This window comes from Triturus cristatus, chromosome 12 (assembly GCF_964204655.1).
Source record: "Triturus cristatus chromosome 12, aTriCri1.1, whole genome shotgun sequence".
Classification (NCBI taxonomy): domain Eukaryota; kingdom Metazoa; phylum Chordata; class Amphibia; order Caudata; family Salamandridae; genus Triturus; species Triturus cristatus.
Genome location: NC_140595.1, coordinates 221,237,450 through 221,260,005, shown reverse-complemented (window position 1 = coordinate 221,260,005; position 22,556 = coordinate 221,237,450). Strand labels below are relative to the sequence as shown.

At 45.6% G+C, this 22,556-nt stretch overlaps 1 protein-coding gene across 1 annotated transcript in view; it reads left to right on the top strand.

Annotated features, from left to right (window-relative positions):
• The first annotated feature begins 661 nt into the window (after positions 1-661).
• LOC146775745 (uncharacterized) overlaps positions 662-22,556 on the top strand; it is a 111,337-nt gene continuing 89,442 nt past the window's right edge. The window contains exons 1-2 of the mRNA XM_085637805.1: positions 662-1,274; positions 22,040-22,091. Coding sequence (XP_085493931.1) covers positions 1,014-1,274; positions 22,040-22,091 — 313 coding nt within the window. The 5' untranslated portion in view covers positions 662-1,013. The remainder of the gene's footprint in view (positions 1,275-22,039; positions 22,092-22,556) is intronic.

The window sequence follows — 22,556 nt, the reverse complement described above, 5'->3', positions numbered from 1 at the left end:
TAGCGGCAAGAAAAGTAGCGATAACCCCTGATATCGCTACTTTCCTTACGCCTGCTTCAGGACTGACTCAGCCATGATATCCTATGGAAGGTGGATATCATGGCTAAGTATGTGAGGCCCTATCATCAAGCTAACGCCAATCTTCGTGATATTATCGCTGGGTTTCCAGCGATAATCTCACGTTTGTCAGTTAAGGCTAGGAATTTTATCGCTTTTGAGATAAGCGTTGCTAATAGCACGCTATCTCAGCGATAAAAATCCACGTTAGCTGGCGATAATTATCCTAGCGCTTAAGTGCGCTTAGCAATAATTATCGCCGGTTGTTGCTGATATGCCCCCTAGTGAGGGTGCTGAGCACTCAAATTAAGCACTGGCTCCAGACACTGCCCCGCCGAGCCCATATCAGCGCAAGCTGCAGCAGCCCGGGCTACCTGAAACACACGAGGTGGGTAGTAAAGTCCTTTTAGCCCCAAAGGTTGAGGTAGTGTGTGTGTCTGTGCCAGACTGCAGTAGCTAAAATAGGGTTGGACTGAGGAGGAGGACTTTCAGGTCAGTTTTGAAAGTGGCTTGCGAGGTGGTTGCGCGCTCACCTCTCAATCAGCCCCAATTCTTTGTAACAAAACGCAGCGCTGGTTAAAATCTGATGTTATCAGAGAACAGCAGTCAATGGAACGCCTACCCCTTCTGCGTACGAGAGGCCTACGATCGAGGCCAAATTTAGAGAAGCGATGCGTGCGTTTGAGAGATTGCGCGCATTTTTAGAAGCAACCTAAGCACAGGCTGTCAGGTAATGCGAGACTGCGCTCCAACCAGGTGCATGACGAGGCAAAAAATGGACCGTCTCCGCCTCGGTGTTTTGTGTTGGAAGAATGGGAATGATTGTAGCTGTGTTTTTAAAACCTGGTCAATCCACAAAAACAGGGCGAGGCTGCCAACGGTTGGGAGAAACAGTCAAGTTGCAGTACCTCCAAAGGGTTCTGCCGAGATGACGCAGAGAGCGAGAGGCGGGGTGAATGAATTGTGTAAGGTTGAGTGGGGTGAATGCTGCAACTTGTAGCGGCTGCAGTCAAGGAAATTTTCAGTGCAAGAGAACTTTCCGTGCAGTCGAGAAAACTTTCAGCTGGAAGATGTCGTCTCCCCTGGCGCGCACCGTTCTTATAACCGGCTGTAACCGGGGCCTTGGGCTGGAAATTGTCCGGCAGCTGCTGGCAAAGCCCACCGCACCCGAGCAGATCTTTGCCACCTGCAGGACCCCGGAATCACCACAAAGTCAGGTAAAGACCTTCGTATCAATTAGGTATAAGTTGTGCTGGCAATAACGAGGGGGGGTGGGGTCTATCCGGATTTCTGCATCATTATAGAGTCTGCGTAATTTGCCCTCTCCGGTACCCATTCAACAGTAACCGCTCTATCGAGCAGATTTTCCAAAACGTTTATCGCCGCAAAATCTTGATAATATAGGGGCATATTAACAATGCGGCGATAACAAATTATCGCCGCTTTTGCGGCCGTTTTCGCCCGAAAAGCCGCGATAATTTTATCGCCTTATCAACAAAGACAGGCTATCGCGTGTTTTGCTGATTTTGCTCCCGTTTGCAGCACGCCTAACTTTGCATCGCTAATGAGATGCAAAGTAGACGTGTCTGTGGAAACAACATGGGTAAATATCACGAAGGCAGCTTTGTGATATTTACAATGCGGGAAAGCGATTATTTAAATCGCGCTAAGTATGCCTTAACGCAGGAATTTAACGTCTGTTAAATTCCTGACTAAGGCATACTTAACATGGGGGGTGGATTGTGTGGCTAAGACCACAGGCCCCTATTATCAAGGGTATCGCCGTTTTCCATGGAACATCGCTGGAAAACCAGCGATGTTCCATGGAAAACATCGCTATTGCTAGGATAATTAACGCCATTGCGCTGAGCGTTGTTAATACATCGCTAGCATGGAGATAATTATCTGCGATAGCCGGCGTTAAACATTTTAAAGCTAAGAGCGGCCAGCGTTAAAAGTTGATGAAATGCCCCATATTTATTTTCCAGAGCAACATGTTCGTGTGCTGGAAAGTTGCACTGCTGTCTCTTACGTTGCTTCAATAGGTGTTCCATGAGTGGTACTTGGACGTGTAAGCTCTTATTTTGATGCAAAGCTGCATACACACCCAAGAAGATGCTCAGGCTGCTTTGCTTCAAGAAATTATGACTCCTTCAGGAGAAATGTTTTAATTTCTCCCACCCTTTCAAACATTGAGTGGTGTACCATAGAGGAAATGTTGACAAGCATTGGCAAAGCCAATAGGTCTCGCCTATGGAAGAGCTATTGTCTTTGCCAATGCGTTTTAGCCATGTTCATGGCAGCTGTTCAGCATGGCTAAAAGTTAGTGGCGAGAGGAGAGTGATGTGCAGTGTCGTAGAGTGGAATGGTGAAGAGTGGAGTAGAGTGTCATAGAGTGGAGTGGTGCGGAGTGTCGTGTATTGGAGAGGCACAGAGTGTAGTTGTGTAGAGTGGGCTAGTGTAGAGTAGTGTGGACTGGTGTTGAGTGCATTGGCGTGGAGTGTGGCAGAGCATAGTGGCACAGAGTGCAGTGACATACAATGCAGCATCATAGAAAGCAGTGCCTGAATTAGACTGTTGTATAGTCTAGTACAGTGGTACAGAGTGGAGTGGTGCAGAGTAGAGTGGTGTAGAGTGCAGTGACATAGAGTGGTGCAGAGCACAGAGGCGTAGAGTGCAGTGGTATAGAGTACAGTGGAGTAAAGTGGGGTCTGCAGAGTGCAGTGGCATAGGGTGGAATGATGCAGAATAGAGTTGTGTAGAGTGCAATGGTGTAGAGTGTATTGGCATAGAATACAGTAGTGCAGATTAGCGTGTGGTAGAGGTCAGTGGCGTAAAGTGCAGTGTTTCAAAGTAGAGTGTTGTAGAGTACAGTGGTGTAGAGTGGCCTAGAGTGGTGTAGAGCAGAGTAGCCTAGAGTGCAGCAACACTCAGTACATCACTGCAGAGTCGAGTGTAGTGGCATAGAGCAGAGTGGCTTAGAGTGCAGTGGGCATAGAATATTGCAGTTGCATAGAATGGTGTAGAGTAGAGTAGAGTGGCATAGAGTAGAGTGGACTGGTGTAGAGTACATTGACTTAGAGTGTTGCTGAGTATAGTTGCATAGAGTGCAGTGGCATAGAGTGTAGCGGCATAGAATTTAGTGGCGTACAATGCAGCGTGGTAGAATGCAGTGGCACAGATTAGAACGGTGCATAGTAGAGTGCAGTGCCGTAGAGTGCAGTAGTGTAGAGTGGAGTGATGCAGAGTAGAGTAGCATAGTGTGCAGTGGCATAGAGTCTTGTGGCGTAGAGTGCAGTGGTGCAGACTAGAGTTGAGTGCGGCAGAGTAGAGTAGAGTGTGTGTGGTGCAGAATACAGTGGTGTACAGTATAGTGGCATAGAGTGCAGGGACGTAGAGTAGATTGTTTCAGAGTAGTGTGAAGTGGCATAGAGCGGAGTGGAGCAGACTAAAGTGAAGTCGTGTAGAGTGGAGTGGTGCAGGGTAGAGTGCAGATGCATAGAATATAGTGACATAGAGTAATGGTGTAAAGCGGATAGAGTTCAGTGGTACAGAGTATATTAGAGTAGCTTATAGTGGACTTGCATAGAGTGCAGATGCGTGGAGTGGTACAGAGTATATTGCATTGGTGTAGAGTGTATTGGCATAGAGTGCAGTTGTTTAGAGTGCAGTGTTGCAGAATGGCATAGTGTGGCGTAGAGTGGAGTTGTGTATAGTAGAGTCTCTAAGATTGGAGTGGTGTAGAGTAGAGTGATGTGGAGTGCATTGCGGATTGTACAAAGGGCAAATAATCTGCAGGAGGAAGCATAGCAGACATGCTACATTATTTTAAGAGCTTGTGTGTTGCACATTTTTACCAATTACATGGTTCTGTAGCCCTTACTGAGTCTTGATGCACATTACAGATCGGGGATTATTCTTGTCTGGAATCAAGGTGGCTTTTGGACATTTGTATTTGGTATTGATTATTGAGTCATTGTCGGGGCGAGGCTAGCCAGCTGAACATGGCGGACGCGAGCCGGTAAAGCTCCGCATCACAGCCCTCGATTATCCTGTCTGGACCCGGTATCCCCCGCCCTCCGGGTGCGGGGGTAGCACATCTGTACGCCCAAAAAACCGAGGAACAAATTGATGTGATGCGGCTGCCGTTGCGAGCATAGGCGCCGATGTTTGCAGAGGAAGCCTCCTGAGCGATTCCCCTGGTGCCTGCCGCCATTTGCAGTAAGTGTGACAGGCGAGCGCGTGTTCTGGCCAACTGTGGCACAGAAGTACGAGGGCCCCCACACTGTGCTGGTGGCCTGGGGGACGTCATTACTCCTGTTATTGTGCTGCCACTAAAGGGGAAGAGGCGATCACCCACTATGGCGGTGGTTCTAAGGCACTTGTACGCGGCTGGAGGGCAACGGTCGGCGCAGTGGGATCCACTGGTTGATGTGCCTGCAGTCTACCCGCAACATCACTGGTGCCCAAGGTGTAATACCCGCAGGGGAAGTGAAGAGCGCCGCGGAGGGGCGGGCGGCCTTCTCTCCCCTCCCCCCGGCCTCCTCGGACACTGCTTTCTTGGACGCGGTGGTACTGAAGTGAGACGCTGGGGAGGAGCGGCCGGTCCCGCGCTGCGCTTGGGGGTCGGATTGGGCCCAGGCGATGAAGGAACAGCAGCGGGCCGGGCCTGGACGACACGGGGTGGAGACCAACCTGTTAACCCCGTATTACACCCCCCCCCCCCGTGGCGCTGAGAGGGGAACGCAATCTGATATACCGCTTAGGGGTCAGAGTAGCAAGACACTGGTGAGGCCCACAACTCCCTCCCCTTCTGATAGTAGCCGGGCGCGACCAGGCCAGGATGCAGGATCGGGGGGCAACGACGGCGCTTCTAGGAACGGGGGTCGGATCGGGCCCAGTGCGGGGACATACCTAGGGAAGCTGTGGTGACCCCTCTCGGCCAGGCCTGAGAGGTGCGCGGTCTGGAATGGCAGCCAAGCGGCAACAGGAGCTATTAGTGCCTTATCGCCCCTGTGGGATACGTGGGCCAGCGCTCGCACTGGGAGGACTGCCACGGCGGCAGGCACTGCTGCAGAGGGAGGGGAGGGACAGATCTAATCTGCTGTGAAGTCCAAGGGTCGGGTCGGGCCCAGGCTGTGGGTGTTCAGAAGTCGGAGCAAGTGAAACAAGCGACGGCACCAGGGCCTGGCGCCCTTCCTGATCCTGTACCCCCGTCAGTAGCTGGAGCGACCCGTGCTGGACTCATGAACAGTCCAGGGGCCGGTTCGGGCCTAGGTTATGCACCCACTGACGTTGGTACGTGCGGAAACGACAGGGTGCTACGGCAGGTGAGCCCTGCCGCCCCAGCGCCTAGGGGTCACAAGGAAAGGCAGTGACCAAGGACACAGCCCTGGTGAGAGAACCCTCCTGCACTTGGCGGAATCCGGCTGAAGTAAGGACAGCAACAAGTCTGGAAAGCCTACCTGGGTAAAGAAGTGGCAAATACAGATCTGCCCTGCCCCAGCGGTAGTGTGGCAACTCAGACTCAGGCAGTTGCGGTGCTCAGGTGGTGATATTGAACTCCTTAACTGGGAATGTGCTAAAGGCAATCGCTAAGACATAATGCAGGGCCCCGCAGACGCCATAGTGCAGACTCAATCAGGTCTACCACGCAGAATTTTGCACCATTTAACTGCTCGAAGATAGAACAGGTGGTACATTAGAGGTGCAACCAACAACAAGAGCGACATCTACCTGGTCACTGGCCAACCCGCGGAAGTCACCGTATACTTTGGGGGGGGAACATTGTGACACGTACGGCCAGCCCGGTTCATACGACGCTAGCCGAATACCGACAGCGCAACAGTTAGTAATGGGCCGCCTACGCACCAACAATCAACAACTCAATGCAAGCCATGGCACCTCAGGAGCGATGTCTACGGAAGGCGACACGCCCTCGGAGACGTCTCACATGGCGCTTACTGCCAAACTCGATATTAGCAGCGGTTGAGAAAATTGGTTCTGCTCTTACCAGACTCGCTCATCGCTGGAATCCAAAATTGATAAAGTCACCTCAGACTTCACCCTTCTACGCGCAGACCACCACAAGTTGGGGGACAAGGTGAGACAGCAAGAACAAATACTTACAGAACTGAAGCTTGTCACGCAAAGTCACACCGCTGCCTCACAGGATTTAATCGATCGAGTGCACGAACTGGAGGATAAGGTGGAAGACGCCGAGGGACGCTCTCGTAGAAACAACATCCATGTGGCTGGACTGCCGGAAGGGTAGGAGGACGTAATCCAGAAGAATTTACGGAGCGCTGGATCAGAGATCTGCTACCAGCAGGTGCCTGTCTCCGCAGTTTGTGGTGTGCCGAAGAAGTGCATACTCAACAGTGAAGCGGCAGCTGCGAGACCTTGACCTCAACTACTCCCCTCTATTCCCTGCCAGGCTGCGGGTGGTCCCAAATGGAATGACACGCTTCGTTGATTCACCTAAAAAAACAGCACCAAATGCACCACTCAGCCTATATAATCTAAATAAATCCAAATCATTAAGGTTGTTCTTTTTCCAAAAACTTCTTCTTTATTATGCAGTTTATCATGCAATCTTTAAAACTTCCAACAACAGCAAAAGCAGCCGACGCGTTTCGTCCACCTTTGGACTTCTTCAGGGCAAAAACAGTGGGTTGAATGTCAACCTCGTGAGGTTCTTTTTAACTTTCTTCAAGAGTCTTGCTCCATTCAATTTGTAGTATATCCCAGATTAGCAATCCAAGTCCTATTTAAAAACAGATTTTTTGATACGAGTTAGAAAGGTTCAAAATCCGTTGCCATCAGTTTTAAGAATTAGTGTGATGATAGATCTATACGATAACTCCTCCAATAATAAGGGCGAGTGTATCCTGTAATGAGATACCCGATTCAGTATCCAGATACGAGTAAAGGGAGGCACCGACCCCGTCCGTTAGCAGCCAGGCTGCTAACGGACGGGGTCGGTGCCTCCCTTTACTCGTATCTGGATACTGAATCGGGTATCTCATTACAGGATACACTCGCCCTTATTATTGGAGGAGCAAGACTCTTGAAGAAAGTTAAAAAGAACCTCACGAGGTTGACATTCAACCCACTGTTTTTGCCCTGAAGAAGTCCAAAGGTGGACGAAACGCGTCGGCTGCTTTTGCTGTTGTTGGAAGTTTTAAAGATTGCATGATAAACTGCATAATAAAGAAGAAGTTTTTGGAAAAAGAACAACCTTAATGATTTGGACTTATTTAGATTATATAGGCTGAGTGGTGCATTTGGTGCTGTTTTTTTATATGTATATTCCAACAATTGGAACAGCATTGTGCTGGCGGGTGCTATCTAAAATTGCACACTTATGGTGAACAAAATTTTTTTTTCACCAATAGATATATTGAGTTACTCTGAAATCCGTCGCTGTCTTAGTGGGATACCGCTAGCTTTGTGCATTGTATTCTTTGATTCACCTGCTGACGTCTGGGACTGGCTGGAAGAATCAGGGAGATGGACGGGGCCCAGACTCTCTGCAGAGGTGGAACTACAGAGACCAAACAGAAGGCGACAGACCCGCGGCGGACGTGGTAGATCCCTGCCGAATGCCACGTTGGGTACTGCAGCTCCCGACCTCGAACAGAGAAGGGCGGAGAGACAGGAAGCGCTACATGTGGCTGCTGCATTGGGGACAGCGCCGAAAAACACTGAGAGCCCGTTCAGATCCTCTGAAACCAACTCCTCTGCATCCTCTGGACTGGCGATCCAGAAGAAAGTCCCCCGCCTGACGTCACACCGCAGACAGCAGACGACATCATATGACTTTAGGTGGCCGGCTCCTCTGATCTGGGGCTGAGCACGTGCAAGTGTCTGCCCATTCGGCATACATAGTGTGATGCAAAATGTAACCCTTCCCCCACTGTGTTCACCATTTTCTGTCTGATATGTAGGTTGGCGCTCCCACACACGACACCGCAGCTAACACATGTCTGCCCGGCAGCATAGAGCGGGGCGCGCGTGGCGTGCAGGCTCCCCCGCCCGGCTGGATTGGCTGGGTGGAAACACAGGCTACTGTACAACACCGAGGGCCGACACAACTCATGGCAAGCCCACATCAGAAAACGTCTACCCCACAAGAGCCCTAGAGTCACAGTTACAGCCTAAAGTTAGGCAACCTAGTTTGGACGAAATCCTAGTTGGAACTCGTCCCTGACAGTTATGCATTGTTTAATTAGAGACTATATTTTGTTATTACAGATACCGAGATGGAGTACATTCGCACATATTAGTTGCCACGGCAGCTGGCCCCCCTGTCGCCCACCTGATCACCCACAGAATGGACCATGGTGCAAGTTAACATAGTGACGTGGAATGTGCGCAGCATACACACCCCGGCGCGTAGATACTTTATCTACTCCTATTTGCAGCGCAGATCAGCCGGGATTGCTATGCTCCAGGAAACACAAATGTCCCAGGTGGAGTTGAGTCGCTTACGCAGTAAATGGAGAGGTCAAGTGTATGGTACGAGCTACTCGGCTCACGCCCCGGGTGTCCGCATCTGGGTAAGGGCTGAGATTCCATTCACTAGTGAAAGGGCACTAATCGATCCCAAAGGCAGATACACATTAGTCAGTGGCAGACTCAATGGCCAACCGATACTTCTTGGTTCCATCTATGCCCCGAACGTGGGCCAGTTGGCCTTTTTTGACAACCTCACTATGACACTGGCTGGGTGGAGTGGCATGCCCAGGCTCCTCCGGGGAGATTTCAACTCTGTCCTTATCTTAGAGCTGGGTAGATCATTCCCGCCCCTGTCCAAAACCACAGCAGCGTCTAATGCGCAGGACCTCACACAATGGCTAGCACACTGGGCACTTATTGATATATGGCACGCTACCAACCCCCACACCCGGGTCTATTCATACTACTCAGCGGTACACGGCCTCCATGTGCGACTTGATAGAATAGTGGGATCCCCAGCACTCCTCCCCCTGTGCAGAATACTTAGTCCGGACGCATTCAGATCATAACCCACAAATGCTACAACTGCATTGGGATGTCAGGCACCCCCTTACCCCCACATGGAGGCTCCAAACAGCTGCGCTGGAAGACCCAGCATTTTGCTCCTCCCTAGGCACGGCACGGCTCACATATTTTGAGATAAACGAAGGTACGGCAGAGGATGCTTTAACGGAATGGGAGGCCTTCAAGGTCACCATGAAAGGTCATAGCATGGGTATGACCTGGAATGTTCGCATGCAGCGCTCATCTGAACTAACTGCAATAGAAAAATGGCTGCTACAATATGAGGCAGGTGGGGAAGGCGAAGACTGGGATAAACAGCTCTTGGACATGCTACGCACGCAGGACGCGGAGCTGCTAGACCATCTCTGCTGTCATAACTACGCGGCACACACGGTACAGGGCGGGTCGACTTCTAGCCTGGCTAATCCGCCAAGAACACGCCCGCAAACCCATTGAAGTGCTGCAAACTAGTGAGGGAACGCTGATATAAATGCAACGAAACAGCCACGAGGCCCTGACACAACACTACCGTCAACTGTACCAATCTCACTGCAGCTGCAACCCACACGCCTTGACAGATTTTTTAGACCGCACACAACTGCCTGAGATAGAAACTACTCTCGGTGATATGTTGGATGAGTCAATCTCACTCGAGGAGATCGAGGAAGCGATCTTTGTCACTGGCCACAGGGAAAACCCCGGGTCCAGATGGACTCCCAGTAGAGTACTACAAAGCATATAGGGTGACATTAGGCCCAAGACTGCAAGCCCTCTGCACAGCCGCTAAGGATACGGGAAGACTTCCCCCGTCCCTGCGCGAGGCACACCTAATATCGTTGCCTAAACCTGACAGAGACTCAACTAAGATGAGCTTCTATAGGCCCCCGTGTTGTGTTGCTTGACCCGCTTCTCCACCCTCATTTTGTTGCTTGTTTTCAATGGGTGTGGGGATATCTTTTACAGGTCTCGTCTACTAGACAGATTTTATGTAGAAGAGTCCATTCTGTCCCATACCAAAAATGTACTTACACAGTTAAATTGTGTGCTCTCAGCTAAAGACATTAACATTGACAAAGCCAAAAGCTCCAGCATTGCCGAGAACTATTGGCTTTGCCAATGCTTGTTAGTAGATAGGGCTTTCTTTCAAAATCCATGGATGTTTGCATGGGAACACCCAAGGAACGCCCCCTTGGTGTGAAATGCAGCCTACAATCTAATGGTGCAAAGTTCAGAAAGCATGTTCAAGATTAGGCGCTACAGACCGCAGGTTATTTTCATCGCATCCCGCCTGGGGATGCCGAACTTTTCCAAGTGTTCGTTTTCCTTAACAATTAGTCTGATATATTTGCAGCTGGCATTTTTGCCTAGAAGAAGCCCTGGCCTGCAGGCCACTGGGCAAAACACGTGTCGGCTGTCTGTTTTCACCTACATTTAAAAAAATAAAAAAGACAAGATTGCAACAGCCATTTTGCCTTTATTTGCACACTGCAACTACAACAACATACCATGTCACTTCGTGTCTCTTATACACCAATTTAAACTCTGGGATTGCATCAACCCTGAGATTCAAGTGAATGTTTGTAGGCGCAAACCTATCCACTCTGTGTTCAAGATTATTGATGGCACCTTTCAACAATCTTTTGAGACGCCAGGTGAATGTGCACCTGGCCGCTTTTTAGTAAATTTCTTCTCCCATACGGAGCATTGTTTGCTGTTGAGGCATAATAGTAGCTGTCCCCGGTATCTTCATTTGCAGTTTAATGTCACTCTCTTTGTAACATTTCCACAGGTATTTGATAAGACTGCCCACAATTGATCGCACACTTCTACTTGAAGCTCCAAGTTTCCAGTGGAGTCATTTAGGCCAAATGGCTTATTTGGCTATGAAGAATAAGACAGTAGCTGTTGGCTTAACAAGGTTTTTGAACTTCCTAAGTACAACCAAATACGTCGGTTTCGAAATGAATGGCACATGAATTACATTCACTGGCAATAGCAGAACACAGTAAGAAATATAGCAGACCAATGAAGAGGAGCAAGTTATTTGCTTTGATGCATTAACTCTTTATTGGGTGTCCATACGTCTCCTCCTCCAAGAATCTAAGGGGCTTATTTACAAGGCCCTTGCGCCACTTTTGCGTCACTTTTCCCATGTTAAAAATGACGCAAAAGTGGTGCAAGGGCCTTGTAAATTTGCCCTTAAGTGTATTCGTCCGACATGGTCGCACTCAGGGCTCATGTATTCCATCGGGCATGTCCACCATGGGCTGGAGCCGCTGTAGGCCGTTGTTTATGTCAAAGGGCCTCCTCTGCTACTTTCACCCCCTTCCCAGTTCAACTGCAGCAAGTACAGTGATAGTGGAAAGAGAGGATAGACTAAAGTAGAGAGAGAGAGAAGGGAGGAGGAAAGTAGGTGTGGTGTTGGGCCTCAGGCCCACATGATGATGAATGATCGACACGAACACCTGGAGATATGGTGTGGTAACTGGCCCCGAGCACGTGCACTCGGTCCTTTTTATTGACGGGGCCATGTCACTCGTGACACCCGTGATGGATGGGTGTGGGGTGCAGTGTGACCAGCCCTCAAGGGAGTGGCTGGAAGTACAGCTTCCTGCGGGACACTAGAACGTGTCTCGCAGGACACTACAGTAGAAGGAGGGCTTGTTTGCTTGCTTTTGATTCCCAGTCAGTCTCAGCCAACAGCAGGTACTACGAGTGCAGTTGTAATTTCATCTTTGAGAAAATTACTCTTTTATTAGACTTGTTCGCACAATATTTTGTACGGTTTGGTTGTAGGAGAGGAGAGAAAGGCATGACATAAATGCATGGCTTATAGAGCGTAAACTATTTATAAATTCAATTGATTGAAATCGTATTTATTTTAAGGTTGATTGCAGGTTTGAAATTATGAACAAGGTGCAAAAAGTCTGTCTGAAACCTTGGAAACTGCCACTTCACAGGTCAACTAAAGCCTCCTGGGGTCCTCTGTCCAAGGGGTCTTTCCTACAGCATGATTGAAGTGAATGCTGAGTAAACTCATTAAAGCCACAGAAATCTAGCCAATCAAGGCTGTCTATATTGAAGGTCCTCTTGCCTTCAATATATAGCTGTATTTGTTTCCATATCAAATAAAGGTTGATGCAGAGGAAGTCGTCATTATAATTCTATGACATAGAAAGAAGACAAGGACCGGCTCGTGTCTGGACCTGAAGGTCAGTCACTTCAATGTTTCCCAATGATGATAGTGCGCTCTCTTGATGCTTTAACTGATGATAGTGCACTCTCTTGATGCTTTAACTGATGATAGTGCGCTCTCTTGATGCTTTAACTGATGATAGTGCGCTCTCTTGATGCTTTAACTGATGATAGTGTGCTCTCTTGATGCTTTAACTGATGATAGTGCGCTCTCTTGATGCTTTAACTGATGATAGTGCGCTCTCTTGATGCTTTAACTGATGATAGTGCGCTCTCTTGATGCTTTAACTGATGATAGTGCGCTCTCTTGATGCTTTAACTGATGATAGTGCGCTCTCTTGATGCTTTAACTGATGATAGTGCGCTCTCTTGATGCTTTAACTGATGATAGTGCGCTCTCTTGATGCTTTAACTGATGATAGTGCGCTCTCTTGATGCTTTAACTGATGATAGTGCGCTCTCTTGATGCTTTAACTGATGATAGTGTGCTCTCTTGATGCTTTAACTGATGATAGTGTGCTCTCTTGATGCTTTAACTGATGATAGTGTGCTCTCTTGATGCTTTAACTGATGATAGTGCGCTCTCTTGATGCTTTATTTTCATGTTGACGATCACATGATTTAATTCAATAAAGACCTGGCTCTTTAATCGATAAAGAGTTATCATTCTTTTGAACTATTTCTCCTCTGATTGGCATGGCAACAGCGCCAAGACGCATCAGGGCATTCGAGCGCTATATAAGATTAAAAATCAAATCAAATCACAGCTGAGCCTCCACCCTTGGCTCCAGTTAAGAGGTCTTTGTGGTGAACTCAGAGGTTTGTCAGCTCAAGCTTTTGTCCTGGGTGAAAATAGATTTCTGAGGTCAGCAATGCTGATGTGCGTTGCAGGGTACGTGTGTGTGTCCTTGTCACATATAATAGGACTGATTGCCCATAGCCCATGCTTATTCAAATTAACAAGTGCGGGATCGAAGGCTAGTTATGGGTCCAGTGCCAGAGGAAGATCTAAAGACCAAGGGACAGGGCGTGGATTGCCGGGTGGTGGATGTGGGTGCGCTTGCACGAAGATGTTGCATACGTCCACACACCAGCGCAAAGTCTGCCATCAGGAACGAGGTACAGGTGATGACATTGGGAAATGCCAGGGAAACTTGTAGTGTTACATAAATTGGGAAGTTGTGGAAAGAAGTAAGCGGGCGGGGGTAAGCATCAAGAAACAACATAAATGTGCGTCACAGTTTGACCCCATTGCAAGTACCCGGAATTAAGTTACAATATTTAGTGGATATTTATCACACCTGATAAAATCTGTCTCTGCAGCGGTCTAGATTTATCGGGTGCTGTAAATAGCACTTCTTACAAGTTTTTGGGCAATAACATGGATTTTGGTGCTTTCTGCTAAAAATCTTCATGTCCCAGTGTAGATCAGACATTTTCCTCAATAAATTTTGGCAGGTTTGACCTGTTTGAGCGGTATATGCCAGAAAACATATGATCCCATATGTGTGGTTAACAGGCAGTACCACCTATCAGAATTGACCCATAGACTGCTAATTGGGCCTAAGAAGGAGTATTTGAAAACTGAATTAATGGATGCATCTGGGTGGATGTTTTGAGAGCGATAGAAAGAGAAAATTAAGACCTTTGGTGCAACTCCCAAAAATATTTAACAACTGCAAGTAAGATCTTAATTGGGGGGAAAAAGAGAGAGCAAGAGAGATGGTGAGTGTGTGTGTGTGTGTGTTTACGCTTTCATACATTCGCACATTAGGACAATGACTGACCGGAGGGAAGCACAGGGAATGACATCAGGAAAGGCCTGAGTAACTTGAAGTGTGCCGTAAATTGGGATGTGGAGAGAAAAAACATTGATCAGCAATAGGAAACAGTGTTTTTGTAAATCAGAGGCACTAAGAAGGATGATTTTGAAAAATATTTGCTGACTCATCTGGTTGAATATTGTGATAGGTATTGACTTGGAAAGTAAACACTGGGGTGATTTTTTTTAATGCCACAGAATATGAAAGTAACACCTTACTGTGGAAAATGATATCCCAATCTTTCTGTGTCTTTACAAGATTTTCAAGATCCAGTGGATCTCGTGGCAGATTCCATTCTTTGCCTTCACCCTTATTTTTCTCAATACTCTGTGTTTTCTGCTTTTGAGCAAATGCGGGTCTTTGGTACAATAGCAGGTGACATCTCTGGCAGTGATTTATTTGATTGACTTTTTCATCTTTGGTGTGCAGTCTTTGTTAGTGTAGTCTGTTTGGGTTTAGACCTTTTCCTGCTTGCTCTCCGGTTTGCACTATTTACGGAGAGCTATTTTCTCCCTTTGTAAGTGATCGCGTCTATATGTACCAAATTGGTAGTGCACGACCTTGCCTTTTGCCATCTCCTGAATGTCCCCGTCAGATTTGCGCTGTTTAAGGCCAATGGCAGCAGGGATGCGCCCTTCTCTGCCTGTCTGCGCCCCATTCTTGCCCAGGAGCCTACTCAGTCTGTCTCATTTAGTTAAGTAGACACCTTATGTTAGCTCTTCGTAATTGATCTCTATGTAGCAGAGAACCTATTAGTTCACAGTCTCTTCCAAGAGACTTGGAGAGTTTAAGCCACAACTCCTCAAACCCTGCTTTACACTTTTCTCATGGTCCTTTTACCTTCTAGCGTGGCCAGTTTAATGGGAAGTAGCTAGGTAGGAATACTAATGCAAGCATTGCTTGTTTACCTCTAAATGCTCACTCCACGGTGAACCATGCAACTGAGATTAGGGGTCTCCCCAGCTATTGTCCTAAATCACCTAATTGTACACTGTGCCATGAGGTAAGCATAGCGGTCATATATATAAAACTTCAATAAGTAGATTACCAGTGCGTTAGATTTAATTCTATCTATTAAATCTTTTACTTTGCATATCTCCACTCCATCTGCCCCTTGGTACACAATTGATTTGACCTCAGCCAAGAGGAGAAGCCAAAGATTTGAAAGATTACAGTGGCTCAACTATTATTTGGGAGATAAACAGATTTACAATCTAGCTCAATATTTATAAAACACTCCTTAGGAATGCTTGTAAAGAATTCTACCAAGAAAGGATCAGAGCCCTCAAAAGAGGTTTTTGCACTTCATACATTTTTTGCTAATTCTGAAACTCTTACCTCTCCCTTCATTGGGTCACAAACGTTATTCTCAGAGCTAGCCAATATTTTTCATGAAAAGATTGTGTATCTAAGGGTCCTTTTCGACAGCTTCCAACACTGATCCAACGGCTGTTTCTGTGACTTGTCCAACACCATCTACGTGTATTTTGTCATGTTGGTTGGAATTTTGTCCAGTAACTATGGATTCTATTTTTCTAACCTTAACTCTATTAGCTCAGGTGCCCCTCTTGACCCTTGTCCTGCTAAATGTGTCAGGATTATGATACCTGTGGTGACTCCCGGACTCGCCTCCATCTGTAATTCTTCTGTTGCACTGGGTCAGACTCCACTGTGGATGTGGCGTTTATAACTGAAACTTGGATCAAAGAAGCATTGGCACTGGACCTTTCTTTGTCTATTCTCCTGGCTATCGTCTTTAAGCATCTCTTTGTACACTGCACTATGAGAAAGGCATAGCGGTCATATAAAAGAAACAATTAACTGTGTCACAGTGGATAATGAATACATTATCCAATACAGAATATATTTCCATTAACATTCTAATTAATCCGAATGAGTCAAACAAGATTGTGCTAATCTACCTCCTGCTTCTGTCTAGAATTGCACTTCATTGATTCAAGAAGCTGTTTCCTCAGCACATTTTCGATGCTAGTAATTACATTTTACTTGGAATTTTATTCTTCGTGAGGACAGGGAAACAGATAAGGCTGCATTAGATTTGTTGAATATCTGTGCAGTCTTTGATTTAGCTTAATGTGTCAAAGGATCTAACCACTCAGGTGGTTGTAGTCTTGATCAAATATACTCTAGTGAGGATCTAGTTGATATTTTTCCATTCTAAAATTAACATTGTCTGACCATCAGGCAATTTTTATTTCTATTATTTCTAAGAGAGACACAAATAAAAAATGAAGGCATCCTCTACAACAGCGGGTCAATCATTTTTGGAGGCAGGGGACCCACAGCCCAAACAATTTCTATGATTAAACTTTCAGAATAAAACACAAAAATACAAAAAGATGTGTACACACTCCCAAATATTGTAATATTTAGTTTATTTCACAATCAAATTTGGAAACCTTTTCACATTTGCAAAATTGCTTTTTTATTTGTATATATTTTATTAATTTTAATTTACTAATTTTAATATTATTTAGTTTTGTAAAACCGTAGCCTGACCCCCTGAAAAGGCCTTGTGGACCCCAAGGGGTCTCCAGACTACAGCAAACACAAGGAGATGATGGACGGAGTGCTGAAACTTTTCAGACACTCACCCCCAGTCATAGATCTGGGTTGAGTCCACCATCGTTCTTTAGCTCACTTCGCCACTCCAGTTCAGACCCAGCTATATGCAAATCAGTTGTGACCATGTGCCTCATGGGAACAGTCCAGCCGGAACTGCCAAGCCAAGTCTTCCCTGAACTGGAAGCAAGCATCCTGGGACCGGTTTCGGTGTAACACCCCTCATCAGCCAGGCTAGCTTTAATCCAGTGGCAAAGTGAGCAAGGGACTCACTCTGGGCATACCCTGACAATTTACGGTGAACAAAGCAAACACAAGGAGGAACCACTGCTCTATAATAGCCTATCTCGTATGGTCAAAATTGGATCCTGCAAAATTGAGTTATTTAGAATGGACTGTGCCTGATCTTCAGGGTACTATTAACAAGTATGTAGACAGTTGCAGTAAGTAGATAACCAATGCATCAGATCTAATGCTACATAGCAGATCTTTTCCTTCTCATTTCTCCACTCCACATACCCCGTGATACACATTTGATTTGACCTCAGCCAAGAGGAAATGCTAAAGATTTGGAAGATTATGGCGGCTCAACTACAATTTAAGTCAGAAACACATCTACAAAAAAGCTCATGAATTATACAGCCCCACTTAAGAATGTTTGTACAAAATTATGTCAAAAAAGGACCAAGGATGCAATGACACAACAAAAAAGGTTTTTGCAATTTATAAATCTTTGGCTAATCCTGGAACACTCACCTCTCCCATCATTGCTTCACAAAATGTATGCTCAGAGCTAGCCAATATTTTTCATGAATAAGATTGTGCGTTTCCTCTCGTCCTTTTGGACCTCTTTCAACACTGACCTAATGCTGATTCAATGACTCCCCCCAAATCCCTCTATACGTATTTCATCACCCTGGTTGGAATTCTGTCCAATAACTATGGATTTTATGTTTTTTACCTCTATCAGCTCAGTGGCTGCTGGGCTTGCCTCCATCTGCAATTATTCTTTTGGACTGGGTCAGGTCCCTTATGTTTATAAAATTGCATCTGTCAACCCAATCCCTAAGAAACCTTCTATGGATCTGCTCACTTTGGCTAATTATTCACCTATATCCTTCCTTCAAGCAAAGTCCAAAATGATGGAAAGCTATGTCAACCCCCAGTTGTCATGTTATATTGAAGAGAATATTTTTCTCAACACATTTCAATCTATCGTCCACCCTCTCTTCAGCACTGAGAGATGTTGACAGCCACCTGCAGTGCCACCCTATGATATTTGACACTGGAGCCTCTGCGGCCCATATTCTCCTTGATCTGTTGGTGACCTTCAACACAATCTCATACACGATTCTCTTAGACAGACCTAGTGCTGTAGGTTTGCAGAAGAAGGTGCTAGGTTGGTAAAATCTTTTTGGAGCATGAGGTCACTAGCTTTTCATCAGCGCCTTTTCCACTTTACTTATCAACAGCTGGTTCCTGGGTTCACCAAGGCTCATTGTTGTCTTAGACTTTGTTCAATTTATTGTATATGTAATGCTGCTTGCTAATCTCATCGCCTCCTCCAGGTTTCATTTGGAGTCATGCCAATGACACCAGATTATTCTGCGGCTAGAGTGTAGTCAGATGACCAATTTCAGCAGTATTTAACATCAATAGCCCATCGAATGGATGCCAGTTCCTTGAGGCTAAATGCTGATAAGTTTGAGGTCTAAATGTTTTGAAATTCTTCCGTTCGGTTTTCAAACTGGTGACCTCCATTCCTGGGTAACTGGCTGAGCCCATTCAATTGCCCATAATATGGCTGTTATTTTTGACAACAGGTTTTCTTTCCAGACCCATAATAACACTTTTGCGGCCCCCCTGATTCGGCATAATGAAGATTCTCAGGAAAATCATGTCTTCTGCGCCGAACTCTTCAATGATAACTCAGGGGCACCTATTTTTTCGGACCTCCCTACTGTCCACTGCACCCGCCATTACCTGGGAGACACTAGTCCGCTTTTCCTGCGTCTTGCTGAGCTCAGGCTCAGGTCCATGTTGAGTGGGAGAAGCCTTCATGTTGTGGCCTATACTAGTGGCAGGGTGGCTTTGTCAGAGAACTGTCCTGTCTATGAGTTTACTTTCCTTACACTCAAGTGACCCAATGCCTAGAAGGTTAATGGTGATATAAATTTCATGGTAAGGACTGAAAAGAACCCACACAGCTAATGTAATGTCAACAGCCAAGCATGACTTAAAAGGTCAAGTTAACTAGTTGCTTTATACACATCAAAATGTTGAACCCTATTAAGGACCTAGGAAGGCGAGTATCAGTGTCCTCACTGTGCCATGACATCCACATCCGAATGTGCCAGAGCTGCCGTTGTTGGAAATGCCAGCAGCAGGAGTGAAAGCATTTTGCAGCACTGTGGAAATAAGGCCGTATACTTATAGCAGCAAATTTGGTGACCGTAATAGAGGCGGTATCCCCATTCGTGAGGTCCTTCCCTTGGCCTGCTTTAGTGCTTGCAATTTAAATCTAACGTCTTTCCCTTTCTTGCCTAGTGAATACACCTGTGCAGCCAAGCTGAGCAGTCCTAGAATTTCACTGGTGCTGGATTCAAAGCAGATCGGAAAACTATTCACCTCAACCTCATTCATGTACTTACTCTGATATTCTTTGAACTCAGGGTCATTTGATGAGTGACGGCTGGTGAACTTTGAAAGTGATGAGGCGCAAGAACAAACCATGAATTTGTTTGCCTGCACAGTTCAAGGGAAAGGAGGTTTGAAAGTGTCCTCCCCTCTAGAAAAGTTTAAAAAATGTGGTGATGCCTACAAACATACTGCAGAGAGAGACACAGAGGTATGGTCCTTCGGCATACATGTCGAATCACATGATTATCAATGGAGCAACACTGAATCCCCATCTAAATTGTGTTTATCCATTCTCATTCCACTGCATGACTGCGCACCCTGAGATGCCACCAGCGCCTCCGGGGCTTAGTATATGTGCCCTTTGGTGCCGAACAGGATTAGTCTGTGCCCGCAGATAAGTCGTGTGTGTTGTCATACCCTATTTAGTGCATTAACGGCTGCATTAATGTCCTTCAGGTCTCGTTCTGCATCGGACTTCAGATCATTGGACACACTGAGCGCCACAGCCTTGTCTGAGCCCCACGCCTTTCCCAGCTTATCACAGGGTCTATTGTAATCAGTGAAGATTGCTGATCGCACACCACACAGCCTAGGGAAGAACACGGGCAGAAGCTCCTAGCACCCAGGCTGCGTTCATTAGCAAGGATGCTTTGCGCCTTGGGTGGGCACGGTCCGACAGCTTTGTAGGGACCAGGGCTGACACCAGAGAAGCTGGTGAGTCATGAATTCCTTATCATGGATCAATTTGTCAGATATGCGCCGGTACTTGTCGACCCGGAAGTTCACAGAAACATACATGGAAACACGGCCGCGGTGAGCTGGACTGTAAGTGTAATGGCTAACAGGAGAATTTTGTGGACATTCATTTTACCAGGGAGCTAAAAAAAATTGAAGATTTATGGATAATCAACCCTGATTTTTGGTTAATTCATTAATTGTGTGAAACTGCACATGGCAGAGGATACTTTCTCACACGACCGGGACGTAAGTAGAACCGGCATAGAGGTGTGACAAGAAGTTAGTCTGTCAGCCTTACAGCCCTGAAGAAGTCGCGGGGTACTCCCCTGACGACTAAACGCGTGTTGGTTAGGCACAGAAATAATGAAAATTAAAGACAAAGACCAGGAAAAAAAATCTGTGTTGTTATTACTTATTGAATTACTGTATAATTAAGCGTGTGCTTAGGACTGGATTTATATTAATGTGAAGTGGTCATTTCCTGAGGCCGTCTGCAAAGACAGGGGCTTGTCGGAGGAGCAGCACCCCATTTCGAGCTCGACAGTTGTGAGCCCGAATACAAGCAAATCCCTGAGGATTGCTTTACACAAAGTCTGACAATTCGTTTGGACACATATTAAATCAAGAGCTCTTTAATAGCTTTTTCTCCGGAATCAGTGACCAGGAAGAATTTAACCATTTACAGACTTAGCCAGGATTAGAAATTCCACTTTTAACTCATCGTCCTGAAGATGGTCTAAAGATGCTTACACCAAAAAGACCGAAACATCGACAACTTCATCTATTTCCTCAATGATTCATTTTCCTTAAGGAAGTGATTTCTGTATTGATCAAGCTCATTTTCCATTTATGTATTTTGTTCGAAATAGCTGTTCCCATTAATGACTCTGAGGTATTAGTAATTGCAAATCACTTGTAAATCTCGGTCATTGTGTGTTGTTCTAGTCTTTTGTACCCTTTCTAGTTTTCATCATAAAAGTTTGTATTTTGAAAAATTCGCTCCAGTTTCAAGAGTATTTTTGACAGATTTATTGTGATAAAAATGAGCTAAATGCATTATTGATTGTTCAACTGTAGGTTACCGGTTGGAACTTACTGACATTGCTGTCTGTATCAATTGTTGAACTAAGTGCACTGAAAGAAATCCCCTGTAGGCACAGTTACCTGGTAGTAGATTTCCTGAAAGTGGAAAATGTCAAACAGAACCTACCATGTTAAAATTGTACGTGTACTTAAACAGCAAGATAAACTATCAGAATTACTCCTGACATGCGCAGCTGTACTCGAGGCCTGGAAAAAACTTTTCAAAACACCTTTTAAACAAGCTGGTATAAGGATTATGTAAAATGCTTAAGTGAATTAGGCTTGAAATTGCCAAGATTGCCTTCAGAGTGGCGCTCTTTCTAATTTAGGGTAAGGGAAAATATAACAGTGTTTTAAAAGTTTTTACATTGAGATACATGAATGATGTAAATTCTGTTTGGATTCAGTAGTGGGGTACTGCTCCTTTTGTATTGTAATACGTATTGATAATGTACATGCTCAATTAAAGCAAACAGCATAATATATATTGAGTGAGGAAAAAGCCAAATTGACATTAGTTCACAGCTTGCAATGACTAAAGCACACAGGTTGCAGATATTAGGTGGATATACTTTAAAAAGGTACGTAAAGGACCAATATAAATTGTCTGATGTCGGAAATGTGAACATCATATTTAAATAACTGTGCCTTTAAATGATGATCTTGTGCCACTGAGTCCAATTCATCTCTAATAAGTGGCCTTGGTTGTTTTCCCTTGATTTATGATTTTTCTGTTGAAATTAAAAAAGCTCTTTAAATGGCAGATGAAGGCTCACACAGCAAAAATATCAATGTTGCAGCCAGATAACTAAAACATGAAAAATGTACAAAGAGAAATACAGTAAAAAAATGATAAGTCTTTAAAACATGAACTTTTACTTGCTTGTATTTTTTAGGCATTGAATGAACTAGCGGCCAAGCATTCCAACCTGAAGGTGATTCAGCTAGGTAGGTGTTCGATCGCTCTCTAATCCTCATTGTTTTTGATACATCTCTAGAACTGTTTGCACAGGAAAGCAAAAAGAGTAATTTATTTCTGAAGGAATGCATTACATGTCTGAAATTACTTTTAAATTCCTGTATAGGTCTGCACTCTCTGAGATTGTACGAAAAGGTAAATTATTCACAGAGACTCCTAAACAATCATTTCAACCCATATTCATTTTGCCCCATTATCAATTGATATGTCTTGAGGTACCGCTGACTGCACCAGAAAGAAAAACCACCCTGAGTGATTGTTTTATCTTAACCTTCTGTGCTTTGTCTATGTTGAGCTGTGTCATAGTCTCCTAAATTCTCCTGTTTTTGAATGTATGAAAAGTGAAAGGTTTGGAGTGGAGTTTCTGTCTCTGAATGTTTAGAGGATTCTATTGGCCAGAAGGCCGAGTCATCAGAACACCAATGTTCTTGGTA